The sequence below is a fragment of the Eschrichtius robustus genome, chromosome X, assembly GCF_028021215.1.
Source record: "Eschrichtius robustus isolate mEscRob2 chromosome X, mEscRob2.pri, whole genome shotgun sequence".
Taxonomy (NCBI): domain Eukaryota; kingdom Metazoa; phylum Chordata; class Mammalia; order Artiodactyla; family Eschrichtiidae; genus Eschrichtius; species Eschrichtius robustus.
Genome location: NC_090845.1, coordinates 96,423,126 through 96,443,258, shown reverse-complemented (window position 1 = coordinate 96,443,258; position 20,133 = coordinate 96,423,126). Strand labels below are relative to the sequence as shown.

General features: G+C 44.1%; 1 protein-coding gene across 1 annotated transcript in view; it reads left to right on the top strand.

Annotated features, from left to right (window-relative positions):
- Positions 1-20,133, top strand: part of COL4A6 (collagen type IV alpha 6 chain) — a 290,671-nt gene that overhangs the window by 126,232 nt on the left and 144,306 nt on the right. The window contains exon 3 of the mRNA XM_068532769.1: positions 2,629-2,712. Coding sequence (XP_068388870.1) covers positions 2,629-2,712 — 84 coding nt within the window. The remainder of the gene's footprint in view (positions 1-2,628; positions 2,713-20,133) is intronic.

Here is a 20,133-nt window from a genome sequence, read left to right as displayed (position 1 = left end):
GGGTGGGAATGACACCAGTGATGTGGCCTGGTTTAGCAACGGTTGGCGTGTCCCCAGACAAGCCAGGATAGGGCAGATTTCCTCTGTTCTTGGTCTTGCCATGTTCCCTGGAAGCCACTCCTTTTATCCCTGCCCTCCCCCCACCCCCCACCCCCCACCCCCCCCCCGCCCAGTGTAATTGAAGACTCCTGGGGGAACTGCCAGGGCCGGCATTACAGGAAATTGCCTTGTGGCCAGTGGGGCTTCTCTGGTTACTTTCCTCAGTGACAGAAGACAGTGATGGCTTCCTGTCTGTTAGCTGGGTGTCTTTGCCTCCTTGTTATGCCAAGTTCCCAAGAAACCTCAGCTTGTGCTCCTTATATTTTTGTTCAGCTCCTGTTGTTGGGATTTTTCCCCCTGTCTTATCCAGCTCCCTGCCTCCAGCCTCCTTGCTCCACGCTAGAGATCTGGAAACTTTTGGTCCATGATGGACAAATTTTATGGGACACCTAAAGGGCATTGTTTCGAGTTAGGCCATAGCTCCAAACAGATACCACTTTGGCAATGCCTGTTGAGTCCTCTCCCTTGAAGGTGATGAATTTGTCATCTGGAAACAGACTGGTTTTTTTCTTCTTACTAATTATACGTGTTCATTGAAGACTGCTTGGAAAATACAGAACTATATGGAAAAGCAAATAGAAATTATCCATTATCCCGAGAAATATAGCACTCAACGTTAGACAAAGGGGGCACAGCATTGGTGAGGATTAAATTCAATGCTGCTCTGTCTCCCTGTTCTCTATTCCATTCCAGCCCCCAGCTTTCACCTTCCACAGCACCTCTTGATCTCACCCTTATGAAAACTTGCCTGTCCTGTATACCATAAAGTGGAGGGCAAACCGGAAAGTGTACAAAAGCACTTACCATGTCAAAGGCATATAAGAGAGATAAAATATCTTTCATATCAGGAAGGTGTTTGGAATCTAAAATAGCAATATTTTGTCATAGCTCTGCCATCACTACCTTATTACCGAGGTGTTGTGGTGATAAAGGGTTGTGGGAATGCCTAAAGAGATAAGAGACCATCTGAGAAATTCACAGTGCTCCCTGGGAGTTAGGAAAAGGTTCACAGTACAAAGAGACAAGAATGATTAAGTGTGAGGCTGGCTCATAAATATGCCTTTCTCTTTTGAACAAAACAGCCAACATTAAACAAAAAAGTTGGATGATACTAAATCCATCCCAGAGATAAAGTTCTTATTACAGATAATAGTTAGAATTTATGTGTTGCTTTTTTTCCAAGGTGGGTAGGGTCAGAATGGCAGTTTCCTCATTTTTGAGTCTGCATTGAGACAGAAGACTTAGAAAACACTAAAAGGCATAAGGGTTAAGGTCAAGGCTTTGGAGTTAGACCTGTGTTCAAATCCCAGCTCTGTGAGGTCATCAAGCGTTTTTCACATGCCATCTACTGTTTTAGACATTGGGGATGCAGTGTTGGACAGCACAGATAAGGTCCCTACTAACATGGGGCTTACATTCTAATGGGGGGAGACAGAATGTTTAATGTTGAAAAGGTAACAGTGATATGATTGGAAGTAACTGGGGGCCACCTTAGGTTGAGTGGTCAGGAAAGGCCTCTCTGAGAATAGACAATTGAACTGAGACTTGGGTGATAAAAAGAGGCCAGCGATCAGAAACATCTAGGGGAAGAGCATTCCAGGCAGAAGTAACAGCTGGGGCAAAGGCCCTGAGGCAGGAACAGGCTTAAGTTTTTAAAGAATAGAAGGAATACCAGTGTGATTGAAGCAGAGTGAGCCAGGGAGAGAGTGAGGAGAACAGGTTGGAGAGGGTCAGCACATGTCAGGTCATGCGGGGGGCCTTGGAGAAATTCAGCTTGTTATAATCATCACCATAAAACAGAGAAGGTGGGAGTTCCCTGGCAGTCCAGTGATTAAGGTTCGGTGCTTTCATTGCCCGGGGCCCTGGTTCGTTCCCTGGTTGGGGAACTAGGATCCTGCAGGCCACGCAGCGCGGTCCAAAAAAAAAAAAAAGCAGAGAAGGGAAAAGGAAGTTGGATTGGAGAGTTAAGGGAATAGTGTACAGTATCACCTGAGAAACTTGGATCTGACTAACTGGGCACAGGGGTTTGAATGCTGTGCTGAAAGTGGGACCTGAGGAGAACAACTCTGAGGGCAGAGTACAGGGTGGCTATTTTCATCTATCATTACATTTCTGGCACTTGAATTTCTCTCAAGTTCTCTGCTACAGCTGCTGCTTTCTCAATGAGGGCAAATATATACGTCCAGCGGGGCTCAGGGATACAGCTAGAGCCTATTTCCAGCCCCATGTAAAGAAATGCTCTTGTATTTTGTGGCTGGAATTTCTACCTGTGTGGGCAGATTTAAGTCACAGTTCCCCAACCAGCTACCAAACTGGCTATATAGTGAGGTACAGAGCTGACCTAAAAGGGTGCTAGCTTAAGATGCCTTTTTATTTCATGTGACTCATGACACCGCCAAGTGAGATGATTAAGCCGCTCTGATTTATTTGGTTAGGAGGAGTGTGGCTAAGGGGCATGCTCCCTGGGTAGCATTGTCTCTTGCTTCACATGGTTCACTAACTTTTTTCTTTTTTTCTTGTTTTTAATAGGGAGAGAAGAAGCCCTATGGCAAGCCATGTGGAGGCCAAGACTGCATTGGGGACTGTAAATGCTCTCCTGAGAAAGGAGCCCGAGTAAGTTGCTTCCTTCATTGTTGAAAGACAGATAGTCACAGGAGCCGATATCTGAAGTGTGCGTGTTTTCTTTACAATTAAACTGCTTAGAATTTACTCTTATGACCTCATGGAACGAGCAAAGTGATGAAGACCAGCTGGAAGGAGCTTTGCTGACTAATGATAGGCAGAACCAGATTAGTCAAAGTCTCTGACGGACCGGGAAGAGGTTTCTTTCGTTGACTCAATACCAAAGTTTCCTCAAGGTTTCATCTGGGGTATTTCCAAAAGGCAATTAAGTTGTGCAGAACCAGATTATGATATGTTTGTAGATGCACGTAAATTTTCATAGCTCATTTATAGGTAGGGTCTTCCCTACCACTCTGGGGGACAAGTGGTCCAATCGTTATCTACAGACTAGGGATGTGCTTCATCCAAAATCAAGGGTACAGGGTAGCCATAAAGTCCAGAAATATAGGTGACTATACATAAAGAATGATTTATAGATATTATATTAAAGCATAGGACATGTTTCAAAACATTAAGTGATTTATTCAATGTATTGTCCTTTAATAGCCATGCCCAGTTCAAATTTTTGTGCAAATTGCAATGAACACAGTGCCTTGATACACCATTTCTATCAATCCTCGTATATGCATATGTGATGTGTTGCCCCAGATGATTTGTATTTTTGATTTGCACTGAAGAAACCTGCATCTTTAGTATAACTCAGCAAAAGTATTCAAGGGGGATCAATCCATAAAAAAAATAAAATCCAATCTACGTCTTCAAAATTTATGGCCACCCTGTAGAATTGAGATCTTCCGACTTGCAGCATTGTATTTGCACTCTCATCACATTCAAACAAGCCTAAGAGCTTACATTGTCAAAGGAAGGTAGCATAAATAGGTCAACGAAACCCTTAAAAACATAGCCGAACAGGGAACAGAGTGACCGCTCCACCTCCTCTTTCATTATCTTCCATTTGCAGTACAGTGAAATGTCAAACTATGCCAGAATTTGAAGGAAAAGTAGAAAAAGCCATCTCTTCATCAAAAGGGACCAGACATATTGTACATTAAAGGCACAGACTTAGGGAATCATAAAATATTAGAAAGGGAAGGTATCTTCGTGAGCTTCTCATCTTATCCACAGATGGTAGAGGAAACAGTCTCTGAGAAGGAAAATGACTTCCCGGGTCACACAGCAAATTGATGACAGATTCAGGCTATTACCTGGGTCTTTCGATTTCTCGCCTGTTTACTTTACCCACTGCTGTCTCCCAGGGAAGTCGTGTTCACTATAGCCACCGAGGCCCACGTTCTTCCTCTGATCTATATCTAGGAAACACTTTGGAAAAAAATAATTCTACAACAAATATGTGAATATGTTCTTAAACTACAGCAAGCAACACAGACAATGCAAAAGTCTCCCTTGATGTTCTCTCGGTCCCACTATTGTCCTTCTGGTCTTTTTCTGTGCATGATCAAAGATATGTACGAATATGTATAACAATAGTTTCATTTTCTGTTTTTTTTTTTTCCCAAACTATAATCATAAGTATATATTCTATGCCTTTTTTGGTTTGTTTGTTTGGTCACATAATATGTCCTGAAGATCTTTTCCTCTACCCTGAAGCTTAATCTAGCCATTTCCCTTTTGATGAACACATAGATTGTTTCCAAATTTTTGCTATTTTAAAAAATGGAAGTGCTACAGTAGAAATCCTTGAACAGTCCTCCTTGTACTCATTTCTAGCATAGATACTAAGGATCCGAATTACCAGATGTAAGGGTAATGGGCATTTTTAATTTTAAAAGCCAATGATCAATTACCCCACAGAGTATCTATTGGAATTCATTTACATCAGCATTGTTGTACAAGAGTGCCCATGTTTCTATACCCTTGCCATCACTTGATATTTTTGTTAATATGGGTGAAAATCATCTCAATTCCCAGACTACATGTAAGTTTAAGCATCTTTTCACATATTCATTGCAGGTTTGTATTTCCTCTGTGAATTTCCTGGACATATCCTCTCCCCACTTTCCTAAGGGGTGATTCTTATTGATTTACTTTACCCCTGCAAAGATACAGCAAGTAAAAATGGCCCAAGTGGAAGCAGATGAGATTTGAAGTTTGACACAAAAGGGCATTTCCTGGTGGAGCGTGAGGGGCAGGAAGTTGGTTAGACCCTGCAGCCAGGGAACTGAGAAACAACTCTGAACTGTTTGTGGGGCTGGGGAGCCTTTAAAACTAGAAATTCTTATATATTCTGAACAGAGGTCAGTCCTACACCAGGCAAACATGCCTACGATGACCTCATTGTTTCACCCCTGGCTGAGATTTTGATCTTTGAAGATAGAAGGCGGTAGATTTCCTCTGTGAGGAGCTCTCATTTGGATTCCAAACATCTGGCGCCCTAATCTGGCTTCTCCTTTGAAAACATGAGTGGTTGAAGGGGCGTGGGATGGAGAAAAATAGAATATCACCGCACAGATATTTTTCGTCAATATTTAAAAGACTCGGTGTCCACACAGTCAAATATGCTCCTAAAACTTTATTTGTGAAGCCTGAAGTTTCTGGGAACGCTTGTCAAGGTTAGTGAACCAGACCAAGCTGTATTTCATGAGTCAAGGGCAGGAATGTCCTATTTCCCAAGTAGATCAGGAGGCCAGTGCACATGGGGCCGATCCTGTGCACACGGATGCTTGAAGCTGCCCACGCAGCCAGGCCCTTTTTACTCATCTTCCCTACCCTCCCGCGTTCCCAGGGCCAAGCAGGATTGTTTAAACTGGACCCAGCACTGTTGACCCTGCAGGGCAGCCCCTCAGTACCCCTTTTGTGCAGATGTCAGAAAGATTTGAGACTGTTTTCCTTAGCTGAGAAGAGGGCCCCTTTTGGATTTCAAGCTGTTCCTCTCCAGCTCTGCGAGCTGGGAGGGGAACGGAACGTTGGTTCACCCCTGAGATATGCTGCAGCCCTTTGCAGGGCTTGCCTCCTGCCTTGGGGAGACATCAAGCACATAGCTTGCTGGGCAGTGTGTATTTTTCTTTTGCCAGAGGCCTCTTGAACTGATTAAGACATTTACACAACACCTAGCGCTCCTGCTCGACTGTGATCCAGCTCTTTTTGGCTTAAGCCATCTCAAACTGATTTCTCGAAGGCATGCCATGCCTCGTAAAAAGCCCTTGCCTAGCGTTGCTGCACTGCTTTGTGCTTTCCAAAGCATCTTTTCCCAGGGTCTGTATCATTATCTGTATGCAACAAATAAACTGATAAGTGATTTGCCCAAGGTCACTAGCCTGTCAGTGGCTAAACCTTATTTAGCCTACTTTAGGAGAATGGCAACTTTAAACAATGACATGCCAAGTAATGTTAAATAAAGGTGTTTCTCCCCCAACCCCTGGACATTTAAATTTGGATTTAATGTTTGACTTCAAGCTTTCTTTCTTGGGGGTAAGTGTTATTATCTGGAAAAACCATTCTTTTGAGTTGTTCTCTTCCCTGGTATTTTTTTTCTTTTGCCATTGGATTGATCAAATCGTTGTAGGTTGACATTTCCATCCCTTGCCCTCTTTTCCCTACTGGATTTGAAAGCTGTCTCTGCATTACCCGCGTGTGTTTGTCTGAGTTGGGAGCAGGCGGGACTGTTTGTTTTGTTCTGAGTCTACTACTCCTTAATAGCATTTCGGAGTTTTCCCTGTTTTAAGTGTTCTGGTGTTTACATAAAGCATGGAGAGCTCCTAATTATCCATGCCATCTAAGGGTGCATTATCACAGAGAATCCCAAACCACAGGGGATGTTTGGATTCCCCCCCCCCCAGGTAAGGGCTGTTGGCCCCTGTTTTATGGCTGTGGAAGCTATGTCCTAGCTAGAGAGTTTATGAGACTAGCCTGAGTTTCACGAGAGACAGCCCAGGTTTCTTGATTCCTTATCTCCTGCCTGCATCCTGCTGCTTCTCTGTCACAAAGTGTGTTTCCCATGAATTCCAGAGCCCAGGTGCATTCACCACCAGCCCCTTCAATTTACTCTCCTCCTGCAAACGGCTGGCATTCCCTGTGTCAGCTGACTGGCGCCATGGCTACCGAGAGTACCCAGAGGTTGTTCCATTTTCTCCTGAATTAGGCAATTCCGGTAAAACATCTTTCCCTTCTCTCTGGGTGCCCTGACCAGCCACTGTCCTTAGCCTCTACAGTTCCAAAGCGGAAAGCTCATAATGCGCATGACCTCCTTGGGTGGCCGGGCCTTGCTCCAGCTGCCTGCGATCAGGCGTCTTGCCCCTCTGCAGGCTGGCCTCACTGCTAACGCTGGGCACCACTAACCTGCCTGTTGCCAAAAACAATGGACATTTTTCTTTCTTATCTTCTTTGACTTTGCTGCCCGAGACACCCCCTTCTTTCCTGCAACTCTCAGTTCCCTTGGATTTCATCGTGCTCTTCTCTCCTGGTTCTTTCCTATTCTGATTGGGACTCCCCAGCGTTCTGTCCTCATCCTACTTCTCTTCTCACTGTAGGCCTCTCCCAGGGTGGTTTCATATATTCCAGAGATCTCAGCTACCACCCATACAATGATAGATATTCAGTCTCTATCTCTAGTTCAGACCTTTCTCCGTAGCTTCGGATCAGCATTATCAGTTTCTTGCTGGATATCTCTGCTTGGAGTTTCACTGGCACCACAAACATGTATCGCACAGAATTCAACCAGCAACTCCCACCAGACACGTTCCTTCCTAAGTCCTACCTTGTGTCTTCCCCATCTCAGCCCCACCAAGCACTCCATTGCTCAAGCCAGGAACCCAGGAGTCATTCTTGTCTTCTCTTTCTTTTCTCCACCTCCAATTCATCATCAAATCCCATCTATTTATCTTCTTAAATTGAGCTCAAGACCATCAACTTTGCGTAAGATTAAGAGGCTTTAAGCAAAAGGTTTGGTGGAGAGGAGGGTGAAATCAATGTCGAAAAGAAAGTTTGTGATTATCTTTCACTCACGATTATTCATGAATGTCCTCACCTTGGAAAAAGCACGAATTGCTGGTAGTAAAACAACAGCATTTTGCCAAGTCCCTTGCCTTGGTAGGCACAGAGTAAGAAGCAATCAGGCAAAAGAAGCTTTCAAGGTCAAAAACCCAGAGGAGTTAGGTAGAGCAAGATCCCAAAGCAAGCTATGGGAACCAGAGTGTGGGAAAGAGCTGGGATCCTTACAGCTAACAAGATCTAAAAAAGATATGGAAATGACTGCCCTGGCTTTTTGCCTTCTTTTAGCAGAATGGATTCCTCCCTAGACAAGAGACTCTCATCTGCTTCACAGCAACCTAAGAGCTAATCCAGGAGAGCGGGGCTGGAACCATACCCGACCAAATTGGTTGGTTGGTTGGTTGGTCCTTCATGAAACAATCTGTACTGCCTACTGCCCCTGCAGGGTCTAAGGAGACCAAATCTCTGCCCTTTAGGGGTTCATGAGATAGTGGAGATCAGACAAGTCATTAGATTGCTGTAGTTCAGCATGAGAAGAAGGATGAGAAGAGTAGATAAAAATAGGTATGGAGAAAAGTGGATGGATTTTTTACTTCCCTCCCCTGCTGTCACCCAGTGGCTACTTCCCTGTGCAAACACTTTTCCTCTCCCCCCACAAGGAAGAGGAACAAGGGAAACTCAAGACCATGGAAAGCTTCTGAGGAGGTGAAATCTGTGTTCAGTTTTAAAGGATGGGTAAAGAGAAGCAAGTCAGCAGAAAAAGGGTAGAGCCAGTGGAAGTACATATAAAATGGAAGTACATGTAAAGGGAGTAGCAGGTATAAAACCTGGAATGTATTAAATAACATAGCAGGTTCTGTGAACTATAAATAGTTCGGTTTATGTGTAGGGTTTTGTTTTGTTTCTTTTTCTGAAGAGGGAGGCCCCTAGTGATGAGAGGTAATGTTGGAGAGGTAGTCAAGGGCCCTGTCATGGAGGACTTTGCAAGCCTGCTAGAGTTTTAAGATTTTATTGTGAGATCTATGGGCAGCCACTGAGAGATTTTAAGCAAGAGTTTTGTGATCATATTTATGTTTTGGAAAGATGATGACAGCAGAGTGGCAAATGGATGGTAAATAGTCCCACTATGATCACAAAACATTGCCTCTCATCACTAGGGGCCTCCCTTTAAAACTGAACACAGCAATTCGTGCTTTTTCCAAGGTGAGGACATTCATGAATAATCGTGAGTGAAAGATAATCACAAACTTTCTTTTCGACATTGATTTCACCCTCCTCTCCACCAAACCTTTTGCTTAAAGCCTCTTAACCTTACGCAAAGTTGATGGTCTTGAGTTTCCCTTGTTCCTCTTCCTTGTGGGGGGAGAGGAAAAGTGTTTGCACAGGGAAGTAGCCACTGGGTGACAGCAGGGGAGGGAAGTAAAAAAATCAAAGAGCCCTGTGTATTTTAAATATAGTTGTTTGGGTCAAGGATAATTGATGGTAATGTTAAAAGTTAGTGTCTCTGCCCTGAGTCAAGATGCAATCGTAGCCCAGCAGATGTTTGTGGTTATCTTAATCCTCTCTTTGATCATATTGGGACAGTGTGGGATTTATGGAATATATTATCCGTACTAGTGAGGAAGGCTTCTGTTAAAGAGAAGCCAAGGGGCTGGAGGAGGAGATTAATACACAGCTGTGGAGTCAAGAGCACTGCTTTAGATACCCAGAGACCTCAGTGCCATGCCTGAGCTTTGCCAACTGGATGACATTGGGCTGGTGCTTTCCCCTCTCAGGGTCCCAGTTTACCAATCAAAAGAGTGAGGGGTTTGGGCAGGGTGATCTCAAAGAACCCACCACCCACCAGCTCTGAAGATCGAAGTCAGACCCCGTGTTACTGTACCATGACAGTTCCTTGCCCCTAAAGTGTCTTATCGTGCTTTCTAGTGTGGCAGTGAGATACGGAGGGCCATTTTTGACAGTGTTCTACCCTCTGGAGTGGTGTCTTGGCAGCTGCCTCAGACGTAAATCACTTGCTGTGGCTTTTTACTGCCGATGCTGGAAGCGCCTAACAGCTGAAGTTGCACCCCTGCAGGAATGTGCCGTGCTCTCCTCCTTGGCCATCTGGCTGGTGTGATTTGAAGAGAGTCACCGGGATGTCGACTCACCACACACACCTCCAAATACCTTCCCTGCCTGGCCTGCCTGCAGTTCTAGCTTTAGAGACATACTCTTTAGGTTAAGCATGGCCCCATCTTTGCATTGCTTGAATAAATTGCATAGGCCTCTCCTCTGGGGAGGAGTCGTGTGTACAAATCTTTAGAGACTGTTCAGTTTCCTTGTCCTGCCCTGCTCATCTTGCCTGCTAACGTGTGACGTAGTCTCTCCTCCAGAATCTGCCTTCATCTTCCCTCCACAGATGTATACTCCTCTCCTCTCCTCTCCTTGTTCTTCTCTGGTCTCTAACTTCCTTCTTTCTCCTTCCCGGCTTCCCTCCCTCCAGCTCTAGCATTTCTAGCTCTCCATCCCTCATTCTCATTTTCCTCACCCAGTTACTGCCCTCTGCTTTCAGTTGCCTGGGAGGGCTTCCTGTGTCACCGGTGCCTGTTTCTCGTCCTCTATGAGCAGGTGTGAAATTATAGCAGCAGGAGATCGGAAAGGGTGGCTGAGATGTACTTACAGAAGCATTGCACTTCTCCAGAGATTCTAAATCTCAAAGCCTGGATCAGTGGTCTCCAAAATTGGTGGGTTTGTGGGGAGGGGGAGGTTGGCACATGCAGATCAGCCCATTGTAGAATCAGTGTGAAAGAAAATATTACGACTTCTATTTCCATTTAAATTGAAAACATCTAGAAAGAAATTAAGATTTGGATTAAAACAATTTAATTTATGTAAAGTGCTTAAAACAGTGTGTAGTACACCAAGTGCTATCTAAATATTAGCTCTTATTAGCACTACTGTTAAGCCTTTCAAATATGTAATACACATATTGTCACTGGCACCCTCTGTTGCATATGCTTTGTAAGGTATTCTGAGGGAAGAATGGGAGCCCACAGGTGGAAGGTTTGACCCTGGAGCCCTTACTTTTTGTTTTCCTCTATGTATACCAGAGATACTGCTATCTCCTTGGGCCAGTTAAGCGGATTTACGGATTATATTATCTAACTACATTAACCCTCACAAAATGGACAACTGGCTTAAGAAGATTCCGCAAATAAACCATGTATTGAAGATAATACCAATAATGCAAGCACATGAAAATGGCAGCGCTCACACTTCTCTTACTCCTTGAATGAGTTTTTCCATCAGCCTCATTGTGAGGTAAAAAGCACAGCAACCTAATCATACCTGACAAGAAGTCAGCAAAAAAGTGATGCAAGAATAATCAAGAAGACTAAATGAAATATGGATTTATACCCATTCTCAGTAATGAAAGATCTTTCCCTAAGTGTATATGGTGCCTTGAAATACTAGCTAATAATACAATGAAGCCATCACAATGAACAAGACATTTGACATGCTATTTATTTCAGCTTTAGCTCATCCTTTTACATTTTCTATTTATTGTGTGCATTTCATAATATATGTGTAGGTACATATATATGCAGCGTAGGACATGTATGTAATTTATATAATCATTAATGATATAGTGTGTATATATATAAAGCATGCTCTAATTGCTTTTAACTGAAAAGGGTGTGCAATCAGAAAGACTTGGAGACCGCCGGCCTAGACCATACTTAACATAGATGGGACCTACGAGCAGAGGCAAAAGAACTTGAATAAGAAAAAAATAACTGTCCCCAAATCTCTTGTTCTTTCCCTTTCGAACAGCCATGGCACCAACTTTAGAGCCTCACCTTGACAACTTTATATAAAATAAAGCAATGGGGATCTCAGGAGCTGGGAGAAGTGAGACAGCAAAGAAATTTAAAAATCATAAAATCTCAAGCCTGGGAGGTTGGATCCAAGCCCCAAGTGGCATATCATGGTTTATAAACCATGCGTGTGAATGCTCTTTCCCTCTCTTTAAATGTGAAGACTTTTAGAAGAAAGCATTTCAGAGAGGTTAAGAGACTTCCCCAAGGTCCCTTGCGAGTGGCATAGCTGAGATTTGAACCAAGTATTCTAGCCCCCTGCTCAGTGTTCTTTCCACCATGTCAAATGGCCTCTTAATTTCATGGCCATAATCAGCTGAGCTCATCTTGGTTAGATTGTTGTGAATGGAGGAATACTTGTAGTGGAGAAGAAGATGCCAAGAAGATGTAGACCAGATATCAACAAATCAATCATCCTTTCCCTGCCCCAGTGAGAAGTAACCCCTGACCATGTGTATAGCATCTGTTTATATCCTTGTCTGGGTTTTAAAATGTTTTCCTAATATCCCTGTCTTTTAAAAGTCACAAGAACTGAAATCCATGCATAAGGAAAGCCTGGTTTTCATCTGTGATTACAAGTTTTGTGAGGTGTCACATCAGTTTTTACAGCTCTGATACAGATCTGTCCCTTTATGTAGGCCACTCGCTGTATGGAAGTTCTCTGCAATGGAGTTAGAAATGTGTATAGATGAAACTACCAAATATATGTCAAGGAAATAATATGGTGTCTGTTCTGAGAAGACTTGCATTAATGGAAGTCTTCCAAGAATGTTTAACAAAATTAATTGCATGGCATCTCTCTTAAGCTATAGAAGTCGATGGGAAAAAATGTGCATTGCTTTGTTTGCAGAAATTTACCTCACTGTCATCTTTTCAAAAGAGCTTTTATTTTAACACATAAGGCAAATGGCCAATTGTTTAATGACCACCTTTACTTATAGAGGTAGAGGTCCTAGACTATGCTCTGCATTTTGTTTTTCTCATTGTGTTGCATCAGGTTCAAGCCCACTACACAAACATTTAAGGAAACACTCTGGGCGGGGGGTGGTGGTGCAGGCACTCTGGAGAATGCAGACATATCACAAGCACCAGAGTTAGGGAGACTACACACATACACACACACACAAACACACACACACCGTAGCCAGCAGCAGCCCTTAACTACACAGCACTGCATCATCTGATTGAAAGTCTGAGTGCCAGAGCACAAGTCCTCAAAAGGAGGTATTGGTATAGACTGGAGTGATTAAACAAACTATTTTTTTTTAATATCATGACAAAAATGTTTCTTTAGGAAGATTAATTTGATGGGGGCTGTGCAGAGCGGATTAGAGTGAGAGACATGATAGGCGGATAGAATGCTCTCTATTTTTAGAGGTTAAGTGGCATGTCCAAAATCCCCTAGCACAGCAGAATGGAAACTTTGCATTTTCTGCTGCTCAGATCCTATCTTCCTTTAAATGATTCTCTCCAACCTTGAACACACGCAGAGATGCATACACCTTCAAACAGTGATTTGATGATGAGGGCTCATCTTCATTGACGGTATCACCTTTTTGTTTTTTATTAACTGAACGATGGTACCAGTTCCTTTCCACCACATTCCTCTAACTCCTTGGAAACCAGTATCCCCATTGGTTAGTCTCTACTGATGCCAACTGAGGAAAACTCATCCCAAAACCAAGTGGAATCAGCAGCACTGAAGTGACCTTATTTTGATTACGGAGAGGACAGTAAGGTGCTTCTCTCCATTGCACGCTAAAAGCTCCTACAGTTACTACAATGCCCAGTGAGAAAGGCCACCTCAGTGGGTTCTGAAAGAGCATCTGTTTCCGACTTGATGCATTTTGTTGTGGGAGTTATGAGTGAAAGGTAGGGTTTGAGGAATCATGAAAGAAGGAAGTCGCTGGTTAATATAAGACAGATCTTAAAGCTTGGTCAGCGGAGATATCTACAGAATGCCTTAGAACGGTTCCCTTATCCTGAATTACCAGCTAGGACCTTAGCAGGCTCTGTGGACTTAACTAAGCACTCGGCTTTGCTCTGACAGCTTTTACAGTTTTTACAAGGTTAGTTTTACTCCTTAATTTTTGAAAACCCAGAGGAAAAAATGTTCATTCCTTTAGACCCCAGGAAGATTAATGTATATGTTTGGTTATCAGCCATCTCAAAGAAACCATGGTCTCTGGCCCTGTACATGTCTTTTCTAGTTCAAGTAATTGGAGCAACTTGGCATTCCACTGCTTTGGTTGGGTTCCCTCTTGGGCTTGACACCAATCAGTGGTTGCTGCCCCCTTCACATGTTGCTGCGGGAATGCCAGTAAAGCTCTGAGCAAAGCAGGGAGCTGTGGAGAAACAGGCTGTGAGGCCCTGAATGGAATGAGGGGTAACCAGGGTTCAGGAGCCAGGTTTCCCCAGAGAGACAAAAAGAAAGCAAACAAAAGGAAGAGACAGGTCTAAACAGGCTCCCCAGACAGGGCCCCCGTGCTGTAAGAACAGAGCCTTAAACTTCACAAAGCTCAGGAAGGGAGGGGAGCCAGGGGTTAAACACAGCCTTTGCAATTCAGTTGAAGAATGATTAACTGAGCACACATAGAAAAGCCCCACGTGTTCATATAGAGCAACATTTGTTATTCTTAAAACCCGTGCAGACACTCCATGAATTTAGAAACGTACCTAAACCTGTACATCCACAGAGATATTAATATTGATCCCCAGAAACCCCAAGGGTACCACCCCTCAGAAACAGACTCAGAGAGGCTCAGCAGCGCAGAAACACCAGGAGTCCCACCATGCCTAACAGTGGGCTGGTTTTAGAGGCATGTGACGGAGCTTAATGCCTGATAAATCCAGTACTGGCACCTGGGGCCAAGGTTCCAATGACTGGCACCAGAGTAGGACACACGAATCTCTCTTTGAGTTTACCTTCCAAATCAAGCCCAAGCCTAGCTCTAGCTAAGAGCAGGATGGAAGCCTGTCTCCTCCGGCCCGTGTGAAATGAGGAGCCGGGCTCGAAGGCCTCCCAGGTCCCTTGGAGGAAGCAGAGCAGGCGCTGTAGCAGAGCCCCTGCCCCCTCGTCTCCCCCAGGCTCATCGACAGCCTAATGACAAGCCGCCCGCAGGCCCCAGTGTCCCAGATTCCTGAGGGGGAGCTCATCGCCCGCCTGCCCGCCCGGGAGCTCCTCGCGGGGTCCCCAGAAGCCCCCGCTCCCCGAGGGCCCCGAGCCAGCACCCACTCCCACACCCAGCCCGCCCCAGGCGCCCGGGGGGCCGGGTTTCCGAGGGGGCCGCTCGGCTCGGTTCGCAAGGCTGCCTCCCAGGGGAGGAGGACCGGCCCGGAGGAGACACAGAACTTCCTCTGCAGGCAGAGGGGGGAGGCCCGGGGTGGCCCTGAACCACCGACCCGCCGCCCCACCGCGTTCACGGCCCAAACCGAGGGGCCGCCGGCCCTTAGCGATGGGAGAAGCCAGTCGGGAAGAAGCAAACACGGAAACAAACACAACCTGGGAACTTTGGACCAGCTTCCAAACTGAAAGTCCTCAAATATACCTTGGCCGCCCCCCCGCAAAAAAAGCATTTGCCTCATGAAAAAACCTAGGCACTTAGACTGCAGGATGGCAGAGCCAGAGCACCTCGGGGGATCATGTCGTCCAACCATTTCAGCTTACGTATGGGGGTCCATAGTGAGGAAGAGACTTAAGCTCCAAGGAGTTTTCCTTGATTATGAAGGCCAGGGGTGTGTGTGTGTGTGTGTGTGTGTGTGTGTGTGTGTGTGTGTGTGTGTGTGTGTGTGTGTGTGTGTGTGTGTGTGTGTGTGTGTGTGTGTGTGTGTGTGTGTGTGTGTGTGTGTGTGTGTGACAGACAGACAGACTCTCTGATCTGGAATACTGAACCATGGAACTTGTGAGCAGGAATGCCCTTACCCCAGTGACCAGATATTCTTCCCACTTCCCAGGGATTCACAGGCACTCAGAACAGGGTAGGGGAAATTTCCCATTTTGGTAGTCCAAGAAAGTACAGTGGTTGAGAGCACAGGTTTTGGAGCCAGATAAGCCCATCTTTTAAGATCTGGCTTTATCAATTACTAGATGTGTGGTCTTTACCCAGTGGTTCTCAACCAGGGGCAGTCTTGCCCCCCAGGGAACATTTGGCCAGGTACAGAAACATTTTTGGTTGCCATAATTGGTGGGGTGCTACTGGCATCTAATCAGTAGAGGACGGGGATGCTGGTAAACATCCTACAGTGCACAGGACGGTCCCTCACAACATGGAATTATCTGGTCCAACATGTCAATAGTGTCAAGGTTGAGAAATCCTGTGTTAGGCAAATGACTTAACCATTCTAAGCTTTAGTTTCTTCATCTGTGACCCAGAGTAATAGTACCTATCTCACAGGGTTGTTATAACATATAGACTAAAACATATAAAGCCATTAGCATAGTGTCTGGCACAAAGTAAGTGCTCTACTAATTATTAGCTATTAGTTCCCCAAACCCTCCATTAGCTCCACCTTCTCTTATAGCTACTGCCCTGTATCTCTGTTCCTCTTACAGCATAACTCATTGAAATAGTTGTTTATACTCAAAATCTCCACTTTTCACATTCTCTCTCGAACCTACTCTAATCAGGCTTTCTTTGCCACCACTCCTTTCTTATAAATGTCACCCGTGACATCCACTTTGTTAATTGCAATGACCGTGTCTCAGTCTTCATCTTACTTGACCTGCCATCAGCATTTGCAATGGCTTTTCACTCCCTGTTTCTTGAAAAACTTTCTTTGCTTGGCTTCCAGGATACCACTCCTTTGATTCTCCTCCTACCTCAATGTAGAAAGCTTTGCTCCAAGAGGAGAGGGACTTGATCTGATTTATTTTGTTTTGTTGAATGAATAAAGTAATGAATAATATTTATTGTAAGGATTAAATGAGATCATGTATGTAAAGTGATTAGCACACATCAAGCACTTAATAACTGGTCACTGTTACCAGTACTACTACAACTATTACCACTGATGTTATTGCTATTATTATCCTTCTCCCCTACTGGGCTATGAGCCTCGAGCATGGATTAACGTTTAGCTTTATTCAATAGCAGGGTATATATCCAAATCTGGATATATATCCAGAAAACAGTTTGCTATGGACGAGAGTACTTGACGAGGGCACGAGCCTAGATAGAGCAGGACCTTAGAGGAAAAATAGGTTTGGAAGAGCTTGATTGGGGGTGGGGGTGGGTGGCTAGAGTCTCATGGGAATAGGCATCCAGAAGGGAGTCACATCTTAGCCATTTCCACTCCCCTCTTCATAAATGATGAGACCATAAAAGGTAGGGAGTAGCAGTTCTCACCCATTAATCATCTCAGTTCCTCCTCTCCCAGGTATGGGGGAGAAGTGGGACTGCGACCAAATGTTAGCATGAACAGAGCTTATCTGTTGGGTTTGACAGAGTAAGCAACATAAATTCACTTGACGCACAGTACTGATTGAACTTCATTTTCAGTCATCTTGAACTTTGAGCAACTTTGTACACTAATCAGCTCCTATTAGCATCTGTACAAATTTGCAAGTGGCGTTTATATTAGCCTGAGAATTTGGCTCCTTAGGGATAGCCATTAGAAAAAGTACATAACCCAAATTTTATTAGAAAACTTGTGAACACTCAAAACATCTACTAAGCGTTGCTGATCATTGTAATAACATAATTTGTCAGCATTTTAGTGAAAATGAGGTAATAACCAAATAGGCTATTTGAACCAAGATTCTTTTTTCCATTAAAAATGGAATGTCTAGTTTTTATAATATTCATGCCATTAACTACTGCCAACTGTGGCATTAAGTAATGGCTAGCCTTTCCTTTCTTTCCTTCACCACCTACTCCAAACAAAATGTCCGTAGCTTGGACCCTAAGAAATGCTATTAAATAAAACCCATATGTTTTCAGTCCCTGACCATCTAAAACCCACACTCCTGCTCACTTGCATTATAGCCCATGTGCAGTAACCAACCTGCTTTACAGATGGCTCAGCCTATCTGTAACTTGCCAGATGGGACCTGGCCAAGTGCAGAGAAAAATTGTAACCTGGCTTACATTAGCAACCAAAGACTTTTTTTTTAATCCACAAAACTCTAACCATTGACTTCAAAAGGAATTATGTTAATACAACTTTATTTTCAAATCAGCATGAATTTTCTTTGGGTTTGAACTTGCCATCAACTCAAAGATCTTCTAAAAATTAACTTAGTTTCTAAATTTTCTAAACTTTTTCAACAGTCTTGTTTTTTAAAGCCTTCCGGTAGGTGCTGAGTAAATACACAAGTGACATACAAGTGACATAAAGGCCACCATGATTTTCCAACTGGCTGTGCTGTTGGTGACTTCTGGCAGTTCTACTATTATTTGTCAAAGATCCTCCAATATCCATCTGGGCCCACAGATAGCCAAGGCTCCTGAAAGTAGTGTTGATAGAGCCCAAGGGGGGAAGTTGTAATTCATTCTGGAAAGGTGACCCAGCTGCCCGAGTCCCCTGAGCCCTCTATAGATGCCAAATGAGCTCCTAGCCTAGTAATCCCATCTGTGATCTAAATGTGTCCAGAAACCACCCACTCATCTCCTCATGTCGACTAATGTGCTCACAGAGACATATTTTTCCTACTAAGATATAGGCATTGCTTTCAGAGCTGTCGGAGAAAATGATTGTCATCTTTTTCATGGTCGCCGTCATAAAAGTGATAACACATAACAACGAGATAATAATAGTTGTCACCACTTATAAAGTATTTACTATGTGCCAGTCATGGTACTAGGTATTTTATGTATGTTGTCTCAATATTTTAATGAGATATAAATATCATACCAGAAAGCTAACCCTTTGAAAGAGTACAATTCAGTGGTTTTTAGTACATTCACAAGGCTGCCCAAAACCATCACAACTATCTACTTCCATTACATTTCATCACCCTGTCTCATTTAATTTTCACAGTAGCCTTGGGGAGTAAGTATTTATTTTAAACCCCATGTTACAAATGAGAAAACAAAGATTTAGTAAGGTTAAGTGATTTACCAAGTTCCCACAGCGTGTAAGAACTGAGAGTTCTTTCATGTGGAACTGAGAGTCAAAGGCAGATCCCTCTGGGCCCCAAACCCATACATCTCTTTCTATCCCCTTGATGGTCCTTTATTTGTACCATGGTCCATTATCGGTTCCACCAACAGGGACACCAAAGGGAAAAGTCGTAACTTTCTTATTTCTCTCTTCCACTTCTTGCCCTCCTCTCCTTTATCCCTCGTGGGATTAATGGCTTTGGTATCCCTAGCAACTGCCCTCCTCCTGCCCACACCGCCTTCATATACATACAAATATACAGCACACAGTTCCCCTGTCAAAATCTCTTCTCAGCTAGTGACTTGACTTTGCATTGAAGGTCTAAAAGACTTGTAAAACTTTAATTTGTTATACTCTCTTAGGCCTACTTTTGTTTAACAGTAAGCCATCATTTAGCATAGTGATAAGAACAAAACTTTTATTTTTTATTTTTTGGCTGCGTTGGGTCTTCATTGCTGCGTGCGGACTTTCTCTAGTTGCGGCGAGCGGGGGCTACACTTCATTGCACGGGAGCTTCTCATTGTGGTGGCTTCTCTTGTTGCGGAGCACAGGCTCTAGGCGTGAGGGCTTCAGTAGTCGTGGCATGGGGGCTCAGTAGTTGTGGCCCGCGGGCTCTAGAGTGCAGGCTCAGTAGTTGTGGCACACGGGCTTAGTTGCTCCGCGGCATGTGGGATCTTCCCGGACCGGGGCTCAAACCCGTGTCCCCTGCATTGGCAGGCGGATTCTTAACCACTGCGCCCCCAGGGAAACCCCGAAGAAAACTTTTGACATCAAGCTTAGATTTTAAGTTCCAGTCTGGTTTCCCCATGCTAAATGTGTTACTCTGGGCAGTTCACCCCTGTGAGCCTCAGTTTCCTCAGCTGTAAAATGCAAATAATAATAATAATACATGCGGGACTTCCCTGGCAGTCCAGTGATTAAGACTCCACACTTCCAGTGCAGGGGGCGCGGGTTCGATCCCTGGTCGCGGAACTAAGATCCCACATGACACTTGGAGTGGCCAAAAAATAATAATGGTACACACGCATCACAGGCCTGCTATGAGGGCTAAATGGCATATACATGCTAAATGTATAATGCAATGCCTTGAAACAGAGTACATGCTCAGTAAATGGCAGTAGTTATTTTGGTGGCTTCAGTGAATGGGTAGAATGCGGAATTATAGAGCACACATTAAGATATATGGCCTAGAATCTCCCTAGACTGCAGGCCCACAGGGCAAACTTTGATTTTTAAAAAAAAGCATTTATTATGCAAGGAAATGAATGATAGTTTGCCAGGTAGTATACCAATCAAGTTAAATAGTTCCTGCAAATTCTTGCCAGGTTAATCAACTAAAAGCATAAAGATCCCTTCTGGCATTAAATCTCTGGTTGCTTTCCTCACAGCAGTCACAGCATTTCCCTCTTTAAGAAACTACATGGATTCCCTGTTGTCATCAAAAAGCAAAACTTGACTTGGAAGATATTGAGCACAGCCAGGAGTGGCACAGTGTCCAGTTGGGTCT